The sequence below is a fragment of the Tamandua tetradactyla genome, chromosome 9, assembly GCF_023851605.1.
Source record: "Tamandua tetradactyla isolate mTamTet1 chromosome 9, mTamTet1.pri, whole genome shotgun sequence".
NCBI classification, from domain to species: domain Eukaryota; kingdom Metazoa; phylum Chordata; class Mammalia; order Pilosa; family Myrmecophagidae; genus Tamandua; species Tamandua tetradactyla.
The window spans coordinates 37,277,323-37,299,623 of NC_135335.1; the positions used below are offsets into that span (position 1 = coordinate 37,277,323).

At 40.4% G+C, this 22,301-nt stretch overlaps 1 protein-coding gene across 9 annotated transcripts in view; it reads left to right on the forward strand.

Annotated features, from left to right (window-relative positions):
- The window catches only part of VGLL4 (vestigial like family member 4), a 211,920-nt gene that overhangs the window by 118,142 nt on the left and 71,477 nt on the right, over positions 1-22,301 (forward strand). Inside the window, exon 1 of one of the 9 annotated variants that reach the window (XM_077116546.1) lies at positions 99-946. The exons of 7 other annotated variants lie outside the window; for them this stretch is intronic. In XM_077116546.1, coding sequence (XP_076972661.1) covers positions 865-946 — 82 coding nt within the window. In that variant the 5' untranslated portion in view covers positions 99-864. One more of the 9 variants, XM_077116553.1, reaches the window with a different exon arrangement.

A 22,301-nucleotide genomic window follows, 5' to 3' on the forward strand; every position in this document is an offset into this window, starting at 1 on the left:
GTGTGTGTGTGTATACACACACACACACACACATACATATACCACAGCAAAACTTTGGGTTTCTGAAACTAAAGAATGAAGTTACACAAAAGTTCAAATTCCATGGACGTTTGAAAACTCCTTCCATGATGGAGGTTTTCTTTTGTTTTGTTTCGTTTTTTTTTTTTACTTTTTTTACTCAGCTCCTGAGAAAGAAACTCCTTTGGCTTTCTCTTTTCCTCCTGCAGTTCTGCAGTGGCAGGGCTGCTTCCTGTCAAGAGCCCCCTTCCGTACAGACTCTCCACCTCCTCTTTCTCTTTCTTTCAAACACTTTTAATGCATTTAGAGACTGATCTGGTGCAGAAAATATCCCTGACCTTTGCAGAGCCCCAGGGATTCGGCGAGCATGCGCGCTGCGGCCGCCCGCGGGGAAGAGGAAGCGCGCTCCCCTCCGAGCCGGGCAGCATGTCAGCGCAGCGAACTTGCAGCGGGCTGTGAGGAAAGCGCAGCGCCTTTGTCCTGGGAAATGTGTCCTTGTTTTCCTTTCTCACTGCCTTTTCACTTCCAAGAAGGTCTCCTAAAGACTTCCGAAGCTCCTTTTTAATGCGCGATCGAGGATACAACCCACAGACCGTCCACAAGTAAACCCTGGAAGCGCTCCGTGTGCGTTCGGCAGCGTGCGCGCGCGTGTGTGTGCCTTTTTTTTTTTTTTTTTTTTTTTTTTACTTTTACATATTTTGTTTTGATAATCCGAGGCCAGGCCTCTGTCTTTGTGAAGTTCAAGAGAAGAGCCGGGAGCTACTCAGCTGTAACCGATTTTTGAAACTTAACTATTTGGGGCGGGGGGCGAAGGCAAAGAGCTGGTTTTCTTTGCTAGCCCAATAAATGCTATTTATGAAGATGGACCTGTTGAATTACCAGTACCTGGACAAGATGAACAACAATATCGGCATCCTGTGCTACGAAGGTAGATGTTCCGTCCTAAAAACTGCTGCTCTTTTACTTTTGTAAAGGCCACTCCCTCCTGTTTCAGCGCTCCGTTGGCCTGTGCTTTTCGTCCTCTTTCGGGACTTCGGGGTTGCGCTGAAAAGGGAGCGCCTGTTCTCTGTTCTTTCCATGCCCAGGTGTGTTGAGCGCTTGTTCTCTATTCTTTCTACGCCCAGGTGTGTTGTGCGCTTGTTCTCTATTCTTTCCATGCCCAGGTGTGTTTTGCGTACTTACGCTTTCCGGGATTACAGTGGACGGGGCCGGGGGGGTGGGCGGCGGGGGAAAAAGTTGGCCTTACACTTACAAAGTACGGATTAAAAAATTTGTAGCGCTTTAAAATGTCTTTCTTTTCGACTTCTGTCGGTATTTCTTTAGAGGAAGGACTTCCAGGACCTGAACAGAAGTTAAACGGGTCTCTTTTTTACTTTGGTGCCGATTTTAAACACACCACCGTCTACAGTATTTGCCTTGTGTTCAAACAGCATTTTGAATTTTCATGGAGGAAAGACCACAGAGTTACAGAGAGTTTTTTGTTTTAGGGAGAGAGATGGCGCCGAACAATGAAGAATTTTTCTATTCAGTTTGGGGGACTGGAAGGGCACCCGTGTTCCAGAGCACAGACTGGCCCTTTGTTTGACTTCCCATTTCCTGTACAGCTCCAAGAGAGAGTTCTGACATTGAAGGATGTTCTCCCCATACTCTGGTCCCTTGTGGAAATAATTGCACAACACACTGACCAGAAAGCTAAGTTAAAGGAAAAAAAAAAAAGAAAAAAAAAAAAACCAAAGCTCTGATTCATAAGAATCATAGTTGATTACCTCGCGCTGACCCAATGAGGTGTTTTCTCCCTGTCTGTGGGATTGCAAGCTGCCTCTAGTAGTAGTAACAAGAGAACATCTATTTCTCCATCTGTTGGAACATTATCTACGTGCGATTGGAAAACCTGGTCATGGCCTGGGTTTGAGTGGACTGAAGGCATCACTGGGGGAATTCAGCTTGGCAGGAGCAGTGTTTTTTGTTGTAACCACGTACAAATCGTGGAGCCATCTCCTTTCTGATTCAGCAGGAGCAGTTTCCATGTTTTCTCCTGCAGTAAACTGAGCTTTTGAAAAAGAAAACAATAAAGAAACTTGTAAACTTGGGGTGGAGTGGGGGGAAAGTGACCTGGTTCTATTGTACTTATTCGGGTAAAAATTTCAGGCCTGTTTTCTCACTGGTTGAAACTTGCCGTTTCCTCTTCCAAGAAAGAAAACCCAACTCGTTCATGTTTTTATTTAACTCTCTGGGCTATTTGCACTCTATGGATAACTCTTTGGATCTCATATTTAAAGTTTTTTTTTTCCAGAAAGGTATTTTTTTCCACACTTCCTAGTTCTAGTGATGAGAATTTTAGTGAATTGCTCTCTTTGAATCTTCTGCTTTAAGTATCATCTTCCTTCTGAACTCAGTCATTAAAAGCAGACCTAAAGAAGCAGCAGGAGGGATTGAGCTTGTTTCTTAAAATTTTTTTTTTCACTGAATAAGAGATTAAAAACCTTTATGCATTTTTCAGTTGTATTGTGTTGTCTGCCAATGAGTAATATGATATTTTCAAAACAAAACAAAGCATAATGATCAACCTAAGAGAGGAATCTAGGGATTGTTAGGAAATTAATACCAGATTAATTTTTTATGTCTCCAACTCGTGGTGGTGAGGAAGGGCTTACGGAGAGCATGTCAGGTTTGATTTATAGTTGTGTAGTAGGGAATATACACAATAGTAGTTTTCTTCGAGACTTCCTGATTATTTAGGTGGAAGAAACTTTGATTTTGAAAGTTGAGTAGACATATGGGATAATAGTCTGTAGTCTGTTTGGTTTGAACATCTGCTGCTATTTTCCCTATTATGAAAGTTAACATTATTTTAACACCAAAATGAATACACAGGAAATGAAGAAAAGCACAGCAAAATTTGAGTGGTGTTTAGAGCGAGCTGTTTATGCCCAAGTAGTTTTTTTCCATGTAAACACCACACACATCTGCTCTGGACTCAAAAGGGTGTTTTGAAGATGAATATAAATCTTAACATGATATATTTTTTTGGCGGGGGTGGGGAAGAAGAGTTGGAACAGTTACTGTTCCTTTAAATCCACCTCGTGAGACAATCTGTATTAAACCTATTGGCTCACCAGCATTCCAGGGACGCTGCTGGGAAATGGAATGCCCAGTTGGTGGGCAGCATTGATTTCATGTAGGGCACAGGCAAGTTTCACATCGTTTAAGAATAAGAGACACACATGAATTTTCTGAATTATATATGTAAATAATAAACTTTATTTTTAGAGCAGTTTAGATTTATAGAAAAATTGCATAGGAAGTACAGAGTGTCCCCATATCATCCCCCTCCCTCAGTGTCCCCTACTAACATCTTGCATTAGAATGGTACATGCACTAAAATTGATGAACCAGTAAGTAATACATTCTTAGTAGCGAATGTAGTTTCCATCTGTAGTTTCCATCAGGGCTCGCTCTTTGTACAGTTCTATGGGCAATTTTCTGAATTTTCAGTTATAAAAATTGTTTTTGTTGATTAGTTATTCTTGTTGAATTATCGAGGCAAGTTGTACCATAGGCCTTCGTTGTAGTAGACTGAATCTACTCTGCAAAATAAACCATGTGTCTACCGTCTTTCTTCAGCGTCTCTAGCAACTTATAGACAAATGGGAATTTCTCGTCGACTCCCTTGTTGCACATGCAATCTTCTTAAAAATCTCACTTTGGAGTAGACTCTAAATAGTTTAGATATGGTAACTGGTAACTTTGTAACTGCTCCTTGGCATCTGCCTTTCACCATAGTCATCTACAAGCACAACTGAAAAGAGAATAATGGGGGAAAAAATAACCACAAATAGTAGTTTTGAGCTGGGGCCCTGTTGAGGTAGGAAAAGAGGATTGGCAGGCGGCAGGAGGACTCTCAGTCTGGCTGACATCTGGAAACGAGCTGTCTACCTTTGCTAATAATCAGCAAATTTGCTTGTATTAATGTATCTGTTCAAAATCTTCATGGTTTATTCTTACAGTACTCAACAGTCAACCAATTCATCATTTCTCACCCTCTGAAGGTTCAGATTATCCCTACTTGGAGGCCAGTTTTGCTTCTGTCTCCATGAAAAGGTCATAGACCAATCCAGCCCTCACTTTTCCACCTCTAAGCTCCTGAGAAGATGCCACCTCTGGGGTGTCAGCCTCAAAAAGGGACTTGTGACATCTTCCCTGGTGCATCCTGAAGGCTGCGTGCTGGCTGGGGCTCTCAGGAAGTCCTTTGAAATGGATGACATCTCTGCAATGGTAGTTGTAGTTGCTACTGCATAATTTAGCATTTAACTACATCCATTAATTATATTCTTTAATCCTCTAAGTATTGTAGTGCATAAGGGGCCTTAGACATCAGCTCCTACATTTCCCTTAACTCTGCCAAGGAAACTGAGGCCCAGAGAGGTACGTTGTTCAAGTTTATTCAGAAAATTTGTCCCAGGGTTGAGTTGAGATTATAGAACCCAGTGATTTGGGTCTGTATACCATACTGTCTCTTCAAAATTATTTTACATCTTGGTTGTCCTTAATTAATTAGGAGCTCCTTGATGTCAGGGGCCCTGCTTCATCCTGGGTATGCTCTTGGCCCCAGTTTAGGGAGTTCACCCTGGATGACGCTGCTCCATCAAGCCTGGCCTTGACTCTTTATTCCTTTAGGCCAGTCCCTGTCTACCTTACCAGGCTGTTTAGTAGCAGCAACCCTGGGTGGCCAGCCTTGTTGAAATTTGCTCTCCCTGCTGCTCTGGCACTTAGATGGGCTTTACTTTTTCTTGATTATGTGGAGGACGAGGCTCTGTGTAGATGCCAGTTAACAAAGTGAATCCCCACGGGAAAAGGGAGAAGCTTCAACCATTGACTTCTCTCAGAATGGCTGATGGGGATATTTACTTAACTCCTGGGTGCTGAAAATTTAGGTCCTAGAGAATGTGCTGGCTGTGCCTTTAAGCTGTTGGAAGTGATTCCTTAATTATGGATTGAGCCATTAGTGTGTAATTGGGTAGAAGAATTCTCCCCCTTTTAATTCAGTAGGGTGATTTATACTGGGAGAGAGTAAGGGTGAATAGCATATTCTGATCGTCTCAAAGTTTAAGAGTTAGAGGACTTCAAGTTCCTCAAATTTTAGAATGGATCATCATTTGAGAACGTAGTTACCACTTGTTTCATCCCAGACTACATTTAAATTAATTTTTGGAAAGGAATTACAGAATTACAAAATGAGAGTTACTGAGTTGATTGGACCCTGCCAGGATTGTGAGTGAGGCTGGGTGACTGATTTATTTTGTTGTTGTTGTTTTTTTCCTGCCAGCCCAACTCCCAGCAGTTTAATGGAGTCCTGGTTTCATTGTTCTTTGTCTAATGAGCTCCAAGGGTTTAGGAAACTTAGGAGAGCATTGGGTACTATTCAGGTGAAAAAGCCACAGAGCAGAGCCTTTTGTACCAGCCTCTGCTCCCCAGTCCTACGTATCAAGTGACAGGCTCTTGGTCCCCAGGAGCTGCCTCCTGTATGCCAAGGTAGAACACGTGTAACTCTTTTGCTATGGAGATTCATTTTACTTAAGTTTTTTGCTTTGTGGGAAAGGGGCAGGAGTGAGAGGGGAGAGAGAGACAGAAACTGAGAGGCACTTTAATATAATATACCCAGGTGAGCCCAAGAGATCTCTGTCTTACAGGAACTCTGGCCAGTTTGTGTTTCTTCTAATTACAGTTTGCGAAGGTAAGGCATGATTATACTGTCCTTCCTTCCAGCGCCCCTGCCTGGTTTCTCTGCCCCCTCCTCCAAGGGTTATTGTACTTGACTGCTTATCTCTTGGAGCCTACACAGGGCTGTGTTGACTGAGGCAGATTTGTCTTCCTTCCTTCCTTCTCTATTGTCTGCCTGGACTTATATGGGTGTTTTCCTGGGGTGGGGGGGAGGTGTGGGGTGGGGGAGCTTGGATTTGTTGCTGTGAAGAAGATTAAAAAAACAGGTCATAAGATGCAAAGAAGTCCCCCAATGCATGTGAGAAGATTCAGAACCCCTCGATGTAGTTTCGTTCTACGTGATCCAGGAGGATGTTGGAGAAAACCAAATTTTGTCATGAAATTAGATATAGGTTTGGTGTTTGTGCGTGTATATGACAAGTACGTAAAACAGCCTCACCAGGGAGTGTTTCTGGCCATATCCATTTTATCTCTAGATATGTAGTATTTATTCAGTGACTGTTTATATTTAGTGGTATTTATATATTGCATAGTTAGCTCATTGTAATGATTCTTTAGCCTTGGCTGGCAGCATAAACAACATGATCTCTCCACTCTTTTACTTTTTAAAATGAATTCATGTCTTTAGTTCTCCCACAATAAAGCAAAACAAAAACAAAAACCAACCATGGACTTAATTTTAAAAGCAGAGTCTACTTATTCCATTTACTCATTTTTTATTTTTGCTTTCCTGTGAATGTCACCTGTTCTGCTAAATTCTAGGAAATTACTTCCATCCATTTGCATTGCTGTCTTGTCGTCTTTTCTTGGGTAAAAAAAAAAAAAATTTCCGTATATTGTTTTTAAATTTCAGGGCATTGAATATAGAGTATGCTTTAATCCTAACAATGAATCACTACTAGTTGAAAGGATGTTTGCCCTGAAAAAAAAAAACAAAGTTCTATTCTTAAAGTTCTCTTTTGTTTGTTGCTATTTATATTGTCTTTCTAAACTCTTAATATTTAACCCTTTTATTTGCAAAGAGGCCTGTAAACAATCAAACTGAAATATCTTTAGTAAACGATCAGAGAAAATTCAGTACTGCCCTTTTGTCACCCAATATGTATCCTTTTACACATTTATGGAACACCTATACTCTGCTAAAGAATAGATCACTCTGTCTCCTTTTGCCTTGAAATATACCATACATACTAAAAAACACGTCATATATATATATATATATATATATATATATACTTAAAAAATGAACAATCTTGTGAACAAGAAATAGTAAATTACCTCTTCCAAGCATTCCTTCTGGATCAGAATCCCTCCCAATTCCAACCTACTTTTATTATTATTATTTAACACCCTCATAACTTCCTGTTCTGTTTTTGGTCACTGTTGTTGTTAGCTCTGTATAATTGTTGTTATCCTGTATGCCTTCTTTTGTGTCTTGTTTACGAGGTCTTATAAACTGGGGTGGAGATGTTCTCAGATGTGTTGTCTTTTTCCATATGAAGCCAGCTAACCTTGGAATTTGGGGTGCCTTGGCACAGCCTTCCTCCTCATTCACCTGCTTTCTTGCTGTTTATGAAATAGAGCTGGCGACGCTTTGGTTTGAACTTCTGCACCATATGTCAGTGTTCCGTTCACATTCGCTGCCACCTGTTAAAGGCCTCCACCCCCTGAGCTGTGATGGGAAATTGTATGTCAGAAAAATTCTACATCATTTTGGGAGTGCAAAGTGTGGGACAATTTTGGAGATACATAGAGTAATTAGTGTCTAAACAGCAACTTCGGTTCTGCATTAATAAGCAATTTGCTTAAAGGCTGAGACTTGTTTCAAGTTGCTGTGCCAGGTTTCTTTGGATGCTAATCCAGGGACTTTTGGATACACAGAAAAAGCTTAAATTGCTCCAGTATTCAAACAATACTCTTCATTGTATAGAGATGAGATTTAAAACAATAGTCTGCATTATGCTCCATCTGATCTTATGAACGACAAAGACATCATCCATCCTTGTAGTGGTCTCGATTTGTATTTTATGTCTATTTTGCATGAAAATGGTTGCCTGTTAATTTTCCTTGGGCTTATACAGATGGAGCTTTATGATTTGACTTTGAGAGTGTGAATTCCAGAATTTAATGTGCTTGATGCAGATGCTCATTGCCAAGTGCTTAAGTAAAGTTGTTTACAGTATGCACAACCCAGCTGGGACAGAGTCTATACTTATTCTCTGGTAATAGTAGAGGGAGTGATAAGGGCAAATTTTTGGAAGTCCTCCCCACCCCCCTTTAAAGTAAACACATCTTGCATCAGGCAGTGCAACTATTAAAGTGAAAAAAAAATTAGTTTAAAATTTTATGATAAGGCCAGCAGCTTTTTCTTTTATTCACTTTCCCCTATTTTTAATATGCATGTCCTTTAAAACTATTGCTTTTCTGATGGGCAACTGATAAACTAGTGGCTGACCCCTCAAGGGACCATTGTTTTATTTTCCTGTTGAATAATAGTTAGGACCTCTTTGCCAGTGCTTAAAGTCATCTATGAGAGTGATTTGGGGAGCTTTTTAAGGACTGTATAATAGGCAGCTGTACCTGATTTTAAGTTTATTGACTTGAGAGTAAAAGGGATGGACAAGAGTACTGATTCTCGACATAAAACCTCTATAAAGTTTGCTAGCACTGCTCTGATGAATTCAGATTTGGGGCAGTTACCACCAGTTTCTGGAGGAAAGGTTGGGAGGCTTTTTCTATCAGAGGCTTTATTATACCAGTAAGAGAAGGCTGAGATTGTAGGGGAAGAGAAGGAGCAAAGTACAATTCCAGAGGTAACAGGAGACATCAAACATTGCTCTTGGTACCTAGTGATAAATACAGTATATATTTAAAATGTACTGTACTTGGCTCTTTATTTTGTCTAACAAAGAAAGAGAAGGTGGGAGAGGAACAGCGTTATACAGCTGGAAAAGTCCTTATCCAGGATAGATCATTTAAGGAGAAAAATAGAGGAACTGCTGATCTTCCTGCTTTCCCACCTGCAAACTCTTCTGAATCCAAATCCGATCTTATCTCCTTTCCCTCGGGCTCCATGGAAGGCTGGTCTTTTCATTGGTATGCACTGGTTCCAACCCTTTTGGCCTCAGGGACTTATCCTTCATCTGATTTTTTCTTTCCTGATTTCCCCACCTCATTTTTTCTCTTTATCATGTACTCACATACAGGTATCTGTATTTAGACTCTTCCCTAAATCTGGTATTCCCCTCCAGCTATGAGATTATCTTTTCTTTGGCATCCAAGTTATTGGAAGAAGATCAATTTGTCCCTGCTACCTTTCTGTCCATTCTTTCCTCAGTCCACTGTAATCTGTTCTCTGCTCCCACATGCCAAAGAAATTGTACTGAACCAGGTTGTTTGGTGTTGTCCTAGTGATGAGTTCAGGGGACATCTTCCAGTCCTTACCTTATTTGATCTCATTGTGCCATTTGGTGCTGTCTCCTTTCAGATTCTCAAATTCTTACCTCTTTTGGCTCATACTGCGAACCCACTCCATCAGAAACTGTGCTAGGTGCTGGCGAGTGAATGGTGGACAACATTGAAAGGGGCTTTATGAATCTTTTGGTGTGTAGGTTAGGGAGTTTAAAAGGGTGAAGCAGGCTGATGGACATTAAAACTGTGGTTGCACTTTGAGAATAGATTTGAAGGGAATAAGAGAGGAATAAAAAAAAAATAAGAGAGGATACGGCTTGTTGCTGTGGTTTAGGGAAAAGATGACGGTAGCCCAAATTATGGAGGTGGTTGTGGAGAAGTGCAGAAGTGGGAGATATTTGAGAGAAGATGGACAGGACGTTGTACTGGATGGAAATGGGATGGGGGAGAAAACTTTGAGGGGGCCCCTCAGATTTCCAGCTCCTGTGAATGGGTAGATGGTGAAGCCATAAGTTCAGTTTTGGATATGTTGAGTTTGAGGGAGCTTTGAGATTTCAAAGAAAAGATAAATATTAGCCAGTTGGGGCTAGAGCTGAGAGGGCAGAGGAGAGGAATATTAGCAGAACGTAATTCCCTATGTATCTCTTCAGTTTTACCTTCCACCACTCCCTCACCCATAGCCTGCAGGTCAGATAAATGAAACTGTTTCCAATTCACTTACCATAGCCTCTTGCCCCTCACGTGGGCCACTGCCTCTAATGGAAATCCCCTGCCCCGTCTCTTGGCTTCTATTAGTCCTGTAGATGCAGGTGCTTCTTCTAGAGAGTAACTCTCCTGGCCCTACTTTCTCGGCAGCATTTGGCCTTGTGTTTCTACTTTCACGGCATGCCATGCCATGCCTATTTCTGTCATAGAATTTATTGCATCACCTCCTGTACTCCTCTCTCTACCTTACTGTAAGCTCTGGGAGGGCTCCGACTTTCCTCTCCTTGTTCTTAGCACCAAGCCCCAAGGTGCCTGCTTATGAATGAATTGCTCCCCTATCTTTTCATTGAAAACAGAGAGGCATTGATGCTGTGTGATTAGTCCGAGGATATTCAGTTAGTTGGAAACACAAGTGAATTTCTTCATTCTTAGAAGTTGTTCTTAGAGGAAGAAAAGATATCTGGCCAAAGGAAGGATGTAAACAAGAAGGAAAGAAAGGAATGGAAACTCGTTAGGACTCACTTTCTGTGTAGAAACATTTGAAGCGGGTTCGTTGGTTGGAAATAACTGCCCCCAGCTCATCCTGTTTTCTAGTTACTTGACTTTGGACAGTTTAGTCAATGAAACGATTGTTTATGGGACAGTATTTAATACTAACTGTTTATGTGCCAGGCATGGTTTTATATGCTAGAGATACTGCTGTTAAGAAACAAGGCAAGAGGCCCTGAATTTTTACAAAGGAGACAGACAATGAACAGGTAGATTAAAAAAAAGGTGATTATGTATTGTGAAACTTATTACTACTGCCCGTAATAGTTCGATGTCCATTAGCTTGTTTGCTGTTTAGAATAGTTAAATCCTTACTCCAAAAAGTGACTGCTTTTATTTTCCAACTTCAGACTATAGAGTTGAGTGAATGGTTTCGTTCTCCCAGGTCTTGTGAAAGATTTAGAAGTGTCTTATGGGAAATTTTAGAAACTTTCCTAGAGAATCTTTGGAAGTATAGATTGGCTTTCTAACTACTGCTTCACTCCATTATACCAGTTTGTTATAAAAGCCAAATGGTTCACTTGGGCCCTGATGGGAATAAAATATATTTAGAATGTAAAAATTCAGAGAATACAAAAAGTCTTAAGCAATCCATGGATTGGGTATATGTTCTTATACTTGTCTGGTCAGAACTTAAAATATATTGCCCGGAATAGGATAGCTATTAAAAAAACCCAGGGGGGATTTTTATTTTAAGCTGTTGCTTTGTGATAATGTCTGTTTGGAAAGGGCTAGATAAAATGTAAACCCTGAACTTAATTTGGATAATTGATGGGCTGGTGATTTTCCACCTGTTTAATTTTCTTTCTTTTGGTTTTGTTGAGTCATAATTTAACATGGTAAAATCTTAAGGGTGTATTTACACAAAAATTCCCCCTGTGTTTATACCTTTGTCACTATCACCCAGGTCAAGTTATAGAGCATTTCCATCACCCCAGAAAGTTCCCTCCTGGCACTTGCCAGGCAACACCCATCTGCCCCAAAGGTAACCACTATTTTGACTTTTTATCATTACAGATTAATTAAAATTAATTAATTTTGCTATTGAACTTCATATAAACAGAGTCATGTGAATGCAACATAATATTTTTGAGATTCATCCATGTTGTTGCACGGGTCAGTAGTTTGTTCTTTTTTTATCGCTTCACAGTAGTTGGTTGTATGAAGACATCCCAATTTGCTTATCCGTTGCTTGGTTGATGGATAGTTGAGTTGTTTCCAGGTTTTTCACTGTTGTGAATGAAATTGCTCTGAACATTTTTATACAAGCCTTTATGTGGACATATGTATTCATTTCTTTTGTGTAAATTTGAGTGGAATTGCTGGGTCATTAGTTACGTGTAACATTTTTAGACGCTTCCCGAATGTTTTCAAAGTATTTATACCATGTTATATTCCCACCAGTGGCATATAAGAGTTCCAGAAATTCTAGGTCCCCACCAGTACATGGTATTGCTAGTCTTGTTAATTTTAGCTCTACTGGGATTTGTGGATAATTACCGAGGTGTTCCTCATTAAATTGTAATTCATTACTTTTTAGAATACCTATTATGACACTTCGTACTATGTGAAAAAGACATATTCCGTGCTGTGGATGAGTTTATCGTCTAAATTAGAGGCTGGAGTATATATATATTTCTGGTCTGCTTTCAAGGCAGAGGTAGTGATTGTGGTATTGTCAAAGGAGGGGTTGTTTTTCCAAGTGGGTAAATGTAAGCCATGGAAACCAGCCCCAGCCAGATTGAGGGGTGTTAAAAAAACACCAACGTGGCATCGGGGAAGGACTTCTTTTGGGAACATTTTCCTTTAGCATAATGTTGTTTTGCTTTATTTTTTATTTGGTAGTGATTCATCCAACCACTGTCCTGTTAAAATAAAATTCAGAGATTAAGCTCTCTGGTTTGCAAGCCATCTTAGGTCCTTTAATTTTTCTTCTATTTGGGTAGCATTCTGTGCCATTCCAATCGTTTGAATTTCATACATCCTTCAGAGTTCATCACTTCCCCTTATGAAACTTTATCTGAAATTTTTCATGGGCAAGATTTGTCATTTAACCTTTTAAATGCTAATGCTGTAGCAAGAGGTCTTGTCCTTTTAAAATGTGGAACTTTATTTATATTAAGGTCTTTCAAATTCCTATAGAATTTACATAGTCTGCCACACTCATCTGGCAGTATCACCTTGTATTTTGTAATCTTAAATGTAAATAAAGTATGACTGTTGAAAAGCAAACAAACTTTCAAGTACCTAAATAAGTAGTATGTTCAAGCTTGTTTTCAAAATAGTTACCTGGGGAAATTACCCAGTGAACGGCATGTGGTAAAGATCTCATTCTCAGAACATTGCTGGTTTTTTGGAAATTGCCTTCAGGGTCAGAGGTACAGTCTTAATATTTTTAATGGTGGCCGGTAAGTTTTAAAAAATATAACAGACATTTCTCATAGCACTGTTTGCTAAGCGTTATCCTGTGTTGTTTATATATATGCAGATATTGTAAGCAATATCTTGTTTATTCCTTGGACTGGAGATAGAGGCTTAATTTTTTTTTTTTTTAATAACCCAAAACATTTGAAGCCAAGTTTGGAATATATGATTGGAGATCAAATTAGATAATCCCGTTTTACATTAAAATAGTGTGTGCTTATAAAATGATGAGCTGGTTTTTCCTCTGGCATTCTGAAGCCAATCCCACAAGTTAAGTTCCAAAATATCTCTTATAATCAGTGACAATTTCTTTGGGCTGAGAAGGTTCAAGTCGTTCTAAACTAACTACTTTGACAGCTATGCTCATTTGCATGTTTGCATTTAAAATCTCTTTGTGTATTTGTAACACCTGATCTAAAATGGGAATTACTTGAGGGCTCGGAGCACCCTGTCTTCCTGTGCACAGCCCTCGTCCTTGTACTGTGCACACGGCGGCACTCAGTAAAATGTGTGAGGATTTCAGATCATTTAGCCCTTATTTTAAAGAGCTGAGGTAATTTGGTTATTTCTTTCTTTCTTTTTTTTTTTTAACGCTACTAAATTTATTTTAACATTTATTCCCCCTATTCTTTATTTGTTTTTAATCCACGTGTTTTACTCATCTGTCCATAAGGTAGATAAAAGGAGCATGGTTTTCACAATCACACAGTTACACTCTATCATTGTACAGTCATCTGCATGAATCAAGGCTACTGGAACACAGCTCTACATTTGCAGGCAGTTCCCTCCAGCCTCTCTGTTACGCCTTAACTAAAAAGGTGATATCTATTTAATGTGTAAAAATAACCTCCAGGATAACCTCTCGACTATGTTTGAAATCTCTAAGCCACTGACAATTTATTTTGTCTCATTTTCACTCCTCCCCTTTTGGTCAAGAAGGTTTTCTCAATCCCTTGATGCTGACTCCCAGCTTATTCTAGGATTTCTGTCCCATGTTGCCAGGAAGGGCCACACCCCTGGGAGTCATGTCCCACGTGGACAGGGGGAATGGCAGTGAGTTTGTTTGTCGTGTTGGCTGAGAGAGAGAGGCCACATCTGAGCAACAAAAGAGGTTCTCTGGGGGTGACTCTTAGGCCTCATTTTAAGTAGGCTTAGCCTATCCTTTGTTGGGTTAAATTTCATACGAACAAACCCCAAGATTGAGGGCTTGACCTCTTGGTTTGTTTGTCCCCTGGTTGTTTCTTTAAGTAGCCTGGCCATCCATGTCTCTACCTGTATTCTGTTCAGCTTTCTCACTCACTTGTATGCATCAGATATCGCAAAGTGCCCGTTTGTGAAGTCCCAGCAGCTTGCTCTTCACCCTCCTTTGTTGATGACACTATCTTGCCTATTTTGTCCCAAAGTGATTTCCTGTAAAGTGAATCTCCCATTCCCACTGAATTCCAGTGTAAGTACTAGAGATCTGGTGTCAATAATTTTAGGACAATCTATAGGCTCATAGCTATCACACTGATGGTTAGAGTAGAATTTGGTAAATATATTCATGGCACCTTAAAATACTTATTTTAAAGCTTTCTGGATAAAGGTTATGAAATCTCCTTCTGTGTTACATCTCATGTGTCATAAGAAAAAAAGAAATTGTAGTTCCTGTTCTTCCCAGGGCTTACATTTTAGGTCTTTGGAAATGTGTATGATTCTCAGAAATATATGCGCCCATCCAGGTACTCATTTGTTTTGACTTTGGGTTCTGTGTGTGTGCGTTAGTGTCAGCTACAGCTTTTTATTATTATTATTTTTAATTTAGTATTTTTTAAAGCTTTACTGGTATATAATTCACATACCACAAAACTCACCCATTTCAAGTACACAAGACAGTGATTTTTAATATATTCGGAGTTCTACCACCATCATCATTATCTAAGTTTAGAATATTTTCATCTGCCCCAAAAGAAACCTTGTACTCCACTGCCCTCACTCCCCCATTCTCACCTCTTCCCAGTCCCTGGGAAACACTAATCTACTCGTTGTCTCTATGGATTTGCCTATTCTGGACACTTTGTGTGAAGGGAATTATGTAATAATACATGACCTGTTGGGTCTGGCTTCTTACACTTGGCATAATGTTTTCAAGGGTCCATCCATGTTGTAACAAGTATAGTCCTTAATTCCTTTTGGTGGCTGAATTATTTTCCATCATCCAGATATATACTACATTTTATTTATCCAAAAGACAATAGTTTTGAAGAAATAATAATAGCTCCTGGATAAAGATTGGGTTGAGCAGTTATACAGGCTATGATGCTGTCTTTACTCATTTTAACTATGAAAATGCAAGAGCAAAACATGCCATCTTGTTTGCCTCTTTGCACTCCAACCCCTGCAAAATGTCATGGCCTCAACCCTATGGTGTTACCCTCCTGGAGCCATAGCATGTTTTAGTATCTGAGTGACAATTCTGCTCCATGATTTCTTCTAACTGTACATGGTTCTATGCACATAAAAGTGTTTGGCATTTTTACACTTGTACCTTCAGAGACTTTGGAACCAAATGTCATTCAACCTAAACCGCAATGGATTATAAACTAAATATTCTGTAGTTTTGTTCTCAGTTGTCATGGAGTCAGATAAGATGGACTGCCAAATGCTAGCAGTCCTACCTAGGAGACCTACTCATGGCATTGTGAAAAAATGAACTGTCACAGATGAATTATGCAAACATCTAATTGTCATGAGTGAGATTCTTAGTCACTTGAAATAGCATTTGAAAAGCAATTTGAGACAGAAGCAAAAGCCTCTGCCAGTGTTGAATTTGTGGAGAGAGAAAACTTTAGGAGGAAGCTTGGGATTCTTTCACTTAAGTATTTTATTTTTTGTGTTGTAAATAGTTATAGAATGAAATAAGGTACTTTGAAAGGTGGGTCTCACCTGAGAGCATTTCAATTCCTCCCCCGCGGCCCCCACACACAGATCTCAGTTTACCTGCTGTGGCATCCAAATAGTGATCAAGTCAGCTTTGTGGGCTCCTTAAGTTGAATCATAAGGAGCTAGTTGGGAGTTGCCTAAACGATTTTCCTGCTGAGCAAGTTGAGATTGGTTTCTGTAGTTAAAATATAATTTTTCTGTGCTCCCTTCCCTGCCCCTGCCATGTTTCTAGACTGAGAAATTTACAAATCGTTAATCATGGGCGCACTCTATCTGGAAGGCTTTCGTTGCATATCTCTTGGGTCCCATTCAAAGCGTAAGGGGGATAAGTTGTTTTGTTATACAAAAGGGTGTACTAGGTGGTGGTGAAGGTAGCACACATTGTGGATGTAATTAAGTCCCTTAAAAATGGTTAAAAGGGCAAATTTTATATTATCTATTTAACCATGATTTTTTTTTTTACTAGAAAGGACACCGTGGGAAGTAGAAAGCAGCAGTGGGTATACCCGTTTCCCATTTGAGGCAGCAGTTGGGGTCAGGGGGAGTCACTTGACGAAGGTTCTGACTTCTGGAGAGATGAACATTCAGACAAGTTTAATTAAAGAGCCACATCATTGGTTGAAAACAGAAGTGGACTCTCCTAAAAGAGGCCTTGAGCTCTCTTACACGATATCGTTGGCTGGCAGTAACCAGGCTAGCCCAAATCTTGCCCTTTGAACCTGGGTTCATCAGGCACTTCCTGGTTAAATAGACTCAGGGTCTTGAGTTCTCGCTTTGACTTTATCACTGCCACGCAACCCTTAGGCAGTTATGAAATGCTGTATGTTGTATTGGTGGCTCTTAATATTGATCTGTTTTGAAAGGGGATGTATAAGAGGCCGGAGAAAAGATAAACGCTAATGTGCATCTACCCTCCTGGGGAACATGCTAAACTGACATGTTTTGGAGTTCTTGAACTTTTCCATTAGGACTGGGGTCAGGCCCAGGGATATACATTTAAACTCAGGGGACGCTGATATAAGTCGTTCAAGAACCACAGTTTGAAAAGCTTTGTGCTAAGTGGTGAGTTAGAGCCACTGAATGAGAAATACTAGGGGACATTTCCAGAGATTGATGAGAATGATTTGAAAACCACTCAGTGGAGCTTTTAAAACTGAATTACCAAAGTTGATTTATTCTAATTTTTCAGGAATAGCTTTAGGTGAAGTCAGTTGCACCTATATGGTTATAGGAATATTAACATTTCTACATTATACAACGCCTATTTTTAATTCCTGCTGGAAATAAAGTCCTTTGCTGCTTCTGTTCCGTAGGCCCTTTCTTCCATCCATTCCAGCAGTTCTCCAGTACCCGGCCATTATCCCAGTGGACGATTGACTATATCAGTGAGGTGACTTGGTGGTGTGTGAGTTAGTGTTGAGGCTAGGACTTGCTATGTGTGATATGATGTCACTTTCTCCATCATCCCCTCTGTGCTGTCACTCACCATGAGGCTCCATAATAGGTCTGATGTGAGAATCTTCAAGGAACCATCCACATTAAAGAAAAAGTTTGAAACATGAGCCTTTAAAGATGTTTCTGAAATGACAAGTACTTAAGTAAATGGGTCATCCCAAGCCTGAACTACCCTGAATGGGTGTGAGTGTGATCAAGAAAGAAGATGCAAGAGTCTTTTCAGGCTTCAAATTCTCAATCCAGCAGGTGGAAACCTGAGTTACATGAGCTCACATCTGCTGTCTGTGATTTGACTGGGCTTGTGCCATAGTGTGCCACAGAATTTACCGATTCTGCAGCCCCTAGAAAGCATGACGGAAGTGAGATTGACAGAATTAGATCCTGAAGGTTAATGACACTGACCGAGTAGGAACTAATGGCGAAATAATGCCGGTGGTTGCAGACCACTCATCCGTTTAATTTGCTAGAAGCTAATGTAGTCGAGTAGACCCCAAATTAAAACACTTCAGTTTTGCTTTGTTTCTCCATTAGTCTAATTCCCGTTGACCTTGTGTTGAGGCTGAAACAATTCAGGATCATTTTAGCGTGGGAGCAGTTTTAACAATCATTGTCAGAATGTGTTTAAAGAAAACACATTGGCAAAGTACATGTAGGCTCTGCAATCCATTCATGCTATGATATTGCATTTCTTTATTTCATAAAACCATGGAAATAAGGCTTTGGGAAGATCGGCCGAATTTCTGAAATGTCAGAATATCTATAGAAATGTCACTGTGGCTTATCTAGGAGTTGGCTGCTGGGCTGAAGGTGGCTGCTGTTCAGCCACAGCTGGAGCCTCATCCCTCCACCAAGAAAGAGGTGGAAAGATAATGGCTTTCAGAAGAGTATTTGAAATCGAAATTGTATGCCCCCTACAGGAGATAAGAAAGGTCATATTTTTGTAAGGTCTTTTGTTTCTAAGTCTGAAGGCCATAGATAACTGTAATAATAGGTTTGATTGAAAAGACGACTCATAGAATGGGAGAACATTTTTGCAAACCTTATACCTTTGATAAGGGACTTGTGTGTCCGGAATATATAAAGAACTCTTAAGACTACTCAGCAGTACAAAGGCAGATAACCCCATTCAACAGGGTTTGAATGGACATTTCTCCAACGAAAATAAATGGGGGCCCAATAAGGACATGAAAAGATGATCAGCATCACGAGTTGTTAGGAAAATGCAAATCGAAAGCACCGTGAGAAACCACTTTATGCCCTTTAAAATGGCTAAAATGAATTATAAACCAACCAGACAAAACAGTAACAAGGGTTGGTCAGGAAGTGGAGAAATTGCTACCCTTGTCCATTGTTGGTGGGGTTGTAAAATTGTGCAGCCACTTTGGAAAACAGTTTGGCAGTTCCTTACAAGGCTGAACATAATTACCATGTGTGCTTGTTTGAAACTTTCGTTTACCCCACAAAAGCCATGCTCTTTAATCCTTATTGGGTATTGCAGAGTGGCATCCTTTTGGTGATTTAGTTGTTTCCATGGAGATGTGACCCAACCTGTTGTAGGTGGGACCTCTTGATTAGGTGGTTTCCATGAAGATGTGTCTCCACCCCTTCAAGGTGGGTTCTCTTACTGGAGTCCTTTAAGAGGGAACCATTTTGGAAAAAGCTTTAGAGCCCACACAGCCAGAGACCTCTGGAGATGCAGAAAGAAAATGCTCTTGGGAAAGCAGATCCTGTCTGCCTTTACAGCTGATAGAGAAATGCCCAATGTCATTGGCCCTTTCTTTGGAATAAAGGTATCTTCCTCTCTGTGATTTAGTTTGGACACTTCTATAGCTTAGAACTGTAAACTTGCAACTTAATAAATTCCCTTTTTAAAAGCCATTCCATTTCTGGTATATTGCATTCCCGCAGCCTTAACAAAACAAAACACCATGTGACCCAGCAATTCCATTCCTAGGTTTATACAAAAAAGAATTGAAAACATAGGTCCTCGCAAACACATGTCCACACATGTCCATCCAGCATTCTTCGTAGTAGCCAGAAGTGGAAGTAACCCAAGTATCTATCAGCTGATGAGTGGATGAAGTGTAGTGTATCGTGCAATAGAATATTATTCTGCCATAAAAAGGAATTATGTTCTGATACAGTTATATACAACACAGATGGACCTGGAAAACATTATGCTGAGTGAAAAGAAGCCAGGCACTGAAGGCCACATATTATATGATTCTGTTCAGATGAAAAAACCTAGATTAGTCAAATCCACAGCGACAGGAAGTGGATTGATTAATGGTTGTTAGGGGCTGCTTGCCACTGAACACAATTCAGCTCAAAATTCTAATAAATGAACATATTCTGTGCTGAGAGCAAATTGAACAAATTGTGGTGCTGGTTGGGAATTGGGGGTAAGGAGGAAAGGTGGGGATGGAATGCCAGGCGGGAGCAATCGACAGGGGCCAAAGCACAGGAAGACCAAGCATACATATGAACATGTTGCTTTCCTTCTTATGTCTCTGGATCCAGACCTTGGGGAGCGAGGGGGGCAAATCCAGTCTCCCGGAAGCCTGAAAATAAAGTCCAAACTCCTGAGCCCGGCTCAGGAGAAGTGGCTGCTCCAGAATTTCCCTATAGGAGAGATTTAGTGATGGCAGTCTCGTTGGAAGTAGTGGAGGGAGAACTCCGGCCCTTGTTTTGAGCTTGTTTGTATGGCATACAGTTTTCCTAAAAGTGTCGGTTTATTTGGTGTGGACTTTGGAGGTGCTTTGGATGGTCAAAGCCCTGCTCCCCATTCTTTCATTTGGCCTATTTCCTCTTCCTCTATCCTTAACCTCTTCCTTTTTGCCTTCACCCTGTACACCAGAGGTACCAGATGCTTATTAGCTGCACCATGCTGCTTTCCACTACTTGGCTCTGTGTTCTTTGGCCTCCCGGATTTTGTTCACTGGCAGACTCTTGCTCATCCTTCAGAACCCAGCTCGTGCACTGTCTGCCCTAGGAAGCCTTTCTCCGGTGGCATAGAGGTTGATGGTGTTGTCTCTCGAGCCAGACCTTCTGGGGATAAATCCAGACTCCCCTACTTCCTGGCTGTGTGAAGCTGGACAGTTGTTAAGTCACTTTTTGCTTCTATTTCTCATTTGTAAAATGAGACTAATAACAGTATGTACCTCAGAGGTCACTATGAAGATGAAATGAATTTCTGTCTATAAAGCTTTTGGATTGCCTCCCGATGCCAAGTAAATGCTCCTAAGGGTTGCCTGGCATTCCGATTCCCAATTTAAGTCGGTCTTCCCTCTTTGCAACCTCTATACTTATTTGCATGCACTTCCATTCCTAACATTAAATCGTGGGGGTAGGGGGCTGTAAATTCTCTGAAAAGTTTCCAGTGTGGCTTCAACTGTGTTAAAGGGACATGGTGGGGGAGAGTACTATTACCCCATTTTATAGTCCCTCCGAGGAATCTCTTAGAGAGGAAACTAGCCTGAATGATTTAAGGGCCTTTTATAGTGTAAGGTCTTCACTCCCTGATGGAGCATCTGTCTGCTGTGGCACTGTCTGTGGGTGGCAGGATGGGGTACAGGGAGTGGATGGGATGGTGAAATAAGGGGAATATTTTATAATCCCAGATCCGCTTGATTTTCCCCACTCTTCCATCCCTGGCTGTAGTTGACATTAGACCAACTAATCCAAAGGCCTAAAAAGCAAGTTGGGGGCCCCATCTCAGTCAACGCACTAAGTGTCCCAGATGCAACTGCTAGAGACACGAGGCTTATTGGTATATTCAGAATCTCTCAAAATTAAAATTTATTCCATTACACACCATACAACATAAGGCAAATCTCTGTTTAAATGGAATGGAACACTCTTTCAGAGATGCCAGCTTTTTAACAATTCTGGAAACTTCCCTTGTGTAATTTTAATTTTTGCAAGTGTGGAAATGATGCATGCCACTTTATAATTTTGGGTTACCTACACCTATTTACATCCAATAGGCAAATATCTAAATGTGTCTCCTTCCTATAAACATAGGAAGGAGTCTAGGAATGTCATCCAGTCCATTAAACTTGAGTGCCTGCTTCCCATGCAGGAACTCAGGCTGTTAGCTCACCCCAGCTCCGCTGCACCTTTGAAGTGGAGAAGGAACCTTTCATCTTCAAGCATTTTCACTTAATGACAGCCTGGCCTTTGATCAGCTCAGTCTCTCTCGCTCTTTTTTTTTCCTTGCTTCATAATAAGTGACTCTGAGGTAGGGAGAGACGTGGAGTAAGCCAGAAATGGCCTACAACTTTTATGAGCTCAGAGGTTGATTGAACTTTGTATCTTAAATAAATATACCAAAGGGGAGTCAGCCCTTCCTGGGCTCTCATTGATAAAATTTGCTCACTGGTTAGTGTAAACTTGGAGAGAGGAGAAATAAAAAGTAAGCAACATCCATCCATTGTTAAATTTGGATGCCTGCCTCCCTGATAAATGTCTTTAATCGTGGTAATAGCTATGTAACACAAAATTTCCCATTTTAAGCATTTTTAACTGTACACTTCAGGGGCACTAATGACATTTACAGTGTTGTGCCACCATCGCCACCGTCCGTTACTAAGACTTTTTCATGAGCCCAAACAGAAACTCTGGACCTATTAAGCAAAAACTCCCCATTCCCCCTTCTTCTTCCCTCTTTCCACCCCCTACCCCAATATTTTAAGTGGTTTAATTTGGGAAAGCCCCCTTCACCCTTGTACTTGCCTATAAAACTTCTCAGCATCAGAGGGATGTTGTATTGTATTTTGGAAATACATTAAGTTCTAATGCTAATGAAGTATTAGGTTTCAGATGAAACTTTAAGACTTTTTAGTTTATTTGTGACAGCCTCTTTTCTGGGAGCTTGGTAAGGATTCAAAAAAATTTTCTTTTATTGGATATAGTTTTTGCATAAGGATTTTAAGGTTTCTGATTAATGTTAAAATCTGGGAAATAAACCTGTAATAGTCCCTTTAAAAAGCAACTCACAGATTTACATATTTTTTTGGTTGTGCTCCACACCTTTGCAAGGCTATATTCCTTAATGTGAAATTTAAAATATATGATGTAATTACTCATCCATGTAT